Raw genomic sequence first — 4,234 nt, forward strand, 5'->3', positions numbered from 1 at the left:
TGAACATGAATCAGTATGTATCTCTAAAATGGGATACTGTGTATTTTTATTATCTGACCAACAGTGCATACTGGATCATATAGTAGATATATTTCCAGCTTTTTGAGGAACATTAACACTATTTTCTATAGTGGCTGCACCAGTTTGTACCCACAAGGGTATTGAAAACTGGTCCTCTTTTTGGTGCATCTTCACCAGTATTTGTTGTCATTTGTTTTACTGATATAACCATTGTAATTTTAATTTACATTTCCCTGCGGGCTAAGGATATGGATCATTTTTTATATATTTCTCAGCCATTTCTGTTTAATTCTTGAAATTTCTGATGAGTTCTATAGCATTTTTCTGTAGAAATTTGCCCTCCCATCATCACTCACCTCATTGCCAACACTCTTGTTTATTGGACACATCTCCATATCTTGATCCTTCTGATTTGTCAAATTTATCCTCTTTGAGACTCTTAGACCTGATCCTTCTTCTCATCCTTAGTCATTTCTGAAGGTTCTATCATCTCACATCCATATCTTTTTTTTTTCGTGAGCTATGTCAACATGTAATAAAATATTTTAGTGTAATTCTTGTTTTATCTATGCCAAAAGCCAAAGGAAAAAACCACTCACTTAACAGAATTTTGAAAGACTCTATATAAACGGTACACACCTACCTATGCCCATTACATTTGAAAGTTTTTATGGGCTCTTTTAATCTACAAAGACTTTCTATACTACCTTCATTTACTCTTTTTCTCTTTCTTGTTCATTTTTCTTCCCTTGAATGTTTATTATCTCCCCATGGAACCTATTTCTTTGACTGGAAGAGACTGAGTGTAAAAATTCTCCCACAAATAAATGTCTTGAATGTTGGGGTGATACTAACTTAGGAGGTAATGGAAACATCAAAAAGTAGAACTCTTATCAGATATCAGAAACTTTTACGATAATGGAGAAATAGTGTCACCTCTTTTGCAACGTCTAATCTCCCAAGATCTAAAGTGTCTGAAGTTATTGATCACTCTCTCAGCCTCTTCAGTCTCCTTCAGAATATTGCTGTTGTTGTTTCTGACACTGTCATATATCTGGACTGCTGACTGGAAGTACAAGGACTTTCCTACTTTTTGTGCAACAATATAAGTCTTTTCCACCCATAATATAGACAAAAAGAAGCATCATTTCTACTGAGTAGAGAGTTACATCACTATAGGTAAAGCAATGTGGGAGACATCTCTCCTGATTAACCTAAAAAGATGTCAAATAGACTCTTGCATACATCAAAGAGAACCATTTTCATGCTTGTACTGACAGTTTAAATCTCTAATCACAAGCCTTGTATGGGTAACCTTACTCTTTCCCAATCATGTGTTTTGACTGAGTCTGTATGAGAGGTATTAATTTTACACATGGTAGAGTATAGCTATTACCAGGATCAGGGCAGACATGGACTCATACCTCTAGAGCAGCTGCAAGCAGGGTGATAAGTAGCACATGCATAAGAGAAGTTTGGAGCACTTGTGACCTGGAACATATGTGAAATGTGCAAGACTTTCTTTGATGACAGTTGACCAGTAGTTGTGGTTACATAGCCTTTGGTCTGTGGAGTGTAGCTTCTTTAGAACATATGTAAAATATACACAGCATCCAGGATGAAATGTACCAGTTGAACTGATTACAAAAGCAGAGATGATTTGTTGAAAATAAATTGAGAACATCTCCTCCAAGAAGCTAGAACAAAGAAAGGCTGTGAAATATGATAATTGAATGAGAAAAAGGCTTAGATCCCAAAAGTTTAGCTAGTATTGGATGGAGATTCCACCAACTGAAGTAACCTGAATTATCCAAAAGTTTTTCTTTATATTACAAATGTCTTCCCTAGAGAGTAGCTGTTTAGCTTTCCTCTCAAAAACCGGACTCTGCAAAAGCATTCAGTTTTCATAGTCATAAAAATATTAAGAAGAATTTGTATCCTTTTTCCAGAGAAAGAAGAATCTGGAGAGAGAGAACAATTGACTCATATGTACAAAAGGACTCAAGGTGGGAAAACACAAAGTTAAAATGATTGTGATATCCATAAGCCACGAATTGTGACCATGCAGCAGAGCACTGCAACCATGAGAGATAGCAGAGAGGGTGTAAAAACCCAGAAAGGTGAAAACTAGGACCAGGATGCTCTGGGTGGCTCTGGACTCAGGGGAGCTACTTTGACAAGCCTGAGTGCTGCGGATGTATTGAACTCGTTGTTTGTGCCTATACAGAATCACAATCATTGAGCTGCTGGTCCAGGTGATGAGAGCAGAAAACACAACTTCAGGAAACACAAAAAAAGCTATATATAAGGAGACTGTGGTTTTGTCATATCCTACAATAGTGTAGAGTTTGAATTCTGTCTCTTCTGTTAAGTTTTTCCTAATTAATTTTATGGACATGTACAAGGGGAAAATAACATTTATTATAATGTAAAAGACCCAGCAGAAAGAAATGCACAGACCAATGTCCTTTGGAGATTTGGCTTTAAGTTTCTTCCAACAGGAGTTTCTGGGAATGATGGTGATGGTATGGAAGGCACTCAAGAGGCAAATGGTGATAATGGACATGCTCCTGAAAACTCTCAGAAAATACATAAAAAGTTGATAGCTCCAATCATTGTAGAAGAGTTTCAACACAAAAGCTGCCATTGTGTTACACACTCCTTTAGAGAGAATGATCAGGAAGTTAACTATGGTCAGATGCATGAGAATCAATTCCGTGGACTTGACTTTGTGTTTCTTGTAATAAATAAACAGGTAGTAGGCAAAAAGTGAAAAGTTTCCTAGAATTCCAATGGTACATTGTAACAAGATTATTATTCCTATTCCCAAATTTCTGGAGTCCATAATGTTACTGATCAAAAAAAATGACTTTAAAATATGCCAGCTGTCACTCCTCAGAGCAAAATGATGGATTTTTTTTTAGCTGAAATGGTGCTGTGTGCCTGTTGTCACAAATGCACAAGAATCTCATTAGCTAGAAACTGAAATCCCAGGGTGGTCAGCAGAACAAAATACTGTCCACACCATCACTCATGTTATTTTACAACTGAAGACATTCAGCAAGAACTGCTAAAGTCTTTACATATACATAAATTCCCATTATATATTTCATAAAAGTTAGCATAAGAATATGGCCACCTTATATGGATAGAAGCAATGACCAGTGAATTCATAATGAAAGCATGCTCAAGTCTACAAGTCCACTCTCTCACCAATTTCTCCAAGAAAGAAATCTCTTGTAAAGGCCTTTTTTAATTAATTTATTTTTTATAAATTACAGTTCATTCACTTTCTATCCCAGCTGTAGTCCACTCCTGCATTCCCTCCTAATTCCACCCTCTCTCCATCATTTCCTCCCATTCCCGTCCCCAAGTCCAATGATAGGGAAGGTCCGCCTCCTCTTCCCCCTTATCCTAGCCTATCAGGTCTCACTGGACTGCCTGTATTGTCTTCCTCTGTAGCCTGGTAAGGCTGCCCCCACTTCAGGAAGGAATGGAGTGGACAAAGTGCAAGCCACTGAGTTCATGTCAGAGACAGTCCCTGTTCCCATTACTAGAGAACCCACTTGGAGACTGAGCTGCCATGGGCTACATCTGTGTAGGGGTTCTAGATTATTTCTATGCATGGTACTTGTTCGGAGTATCAGTCTCAGAAAAGACCCCTCTGCCCAGATTTTTTGGTTCTGTTGCTCTCCTTGTGGAACTCCTAACCCTTCCAGGTCTTTCTTTTTTTAATTTTTATTTTTTATATTAATTACAGTTTATTCATTTCCTCCAAGTCTTTCTATCTCCCCCTTCTTTTATAAGATTCCCTGTACTCTGCCCATGGTTTGACTATGAGTCTCAGCATCTTCTTTGATACCTTGCTGGGTAAAGTAGATATTAACATTAAAATTAAAAATATTAGAAAAGGAATGAAAATGTTTTATGCTTTGGTAATATTAAGTAGCGCTAACCATTAGGTGCAAATGATAGATTAGAAAATCTTACCTCAAAAGCTAACTATTCAAATTCTACCCCCCACACTTACACGAAAAAAAATGGTAATGCACTGTTAGATAAAGAAAAGTGAGTGGAAGAAGACATATATTGTGCATAAAGAATTGTAATCTAACACAATGGAGAGAAAATAAGTAAATTATTCCCGTAGAAATTAGTTAGGACAAGGCAGTAGCCAATTAATAATACATAGTGGAAAGACTTACAATGTTTC

The 4,234-nt window shown here is 36.9% G+C and overlaps 1 protein-coding gene across 1 annotated transcript; it reads right to left on the reverse strand.

Moving 5' to 3' along the window:
* Window positions 1-1,942: 1,942 nt before the first annotated feature.
* Window positions 1,943-2,914, reverse strand: LOC129691519 (vomeronasal type-1 receptor 4-like). The gene has a single exon (XM_055627685.1). The coding sequence runs from the start codon at window positions 2,864-2,866 to the stop codon at window positions 1,943-1,945; it is 924 nt and encodes a 307-aa protein (XP_055483660.1). The 5' UTR covers window positions 2,867-2,914.
* Window positions 2,915-4,234: the final 1,320 nt, after the last annotated feature.

The sequence above is a fragment of the Psammomys obesus genome, unplaced genomic scaffold, assembly GCF_907164565.1.
Source record: "Psammomys obesus unplaced genomic scaffold, mPsaObe1.curated_primary_1811, whole genome shotgun sequence".
In the NCBI taxonomy this organism is placed as follows: Eukaryota; Metazoa; Chordata; class Mammalia; order Rodentia; family Muridae; genus Psammomys; species Psammomys obesus.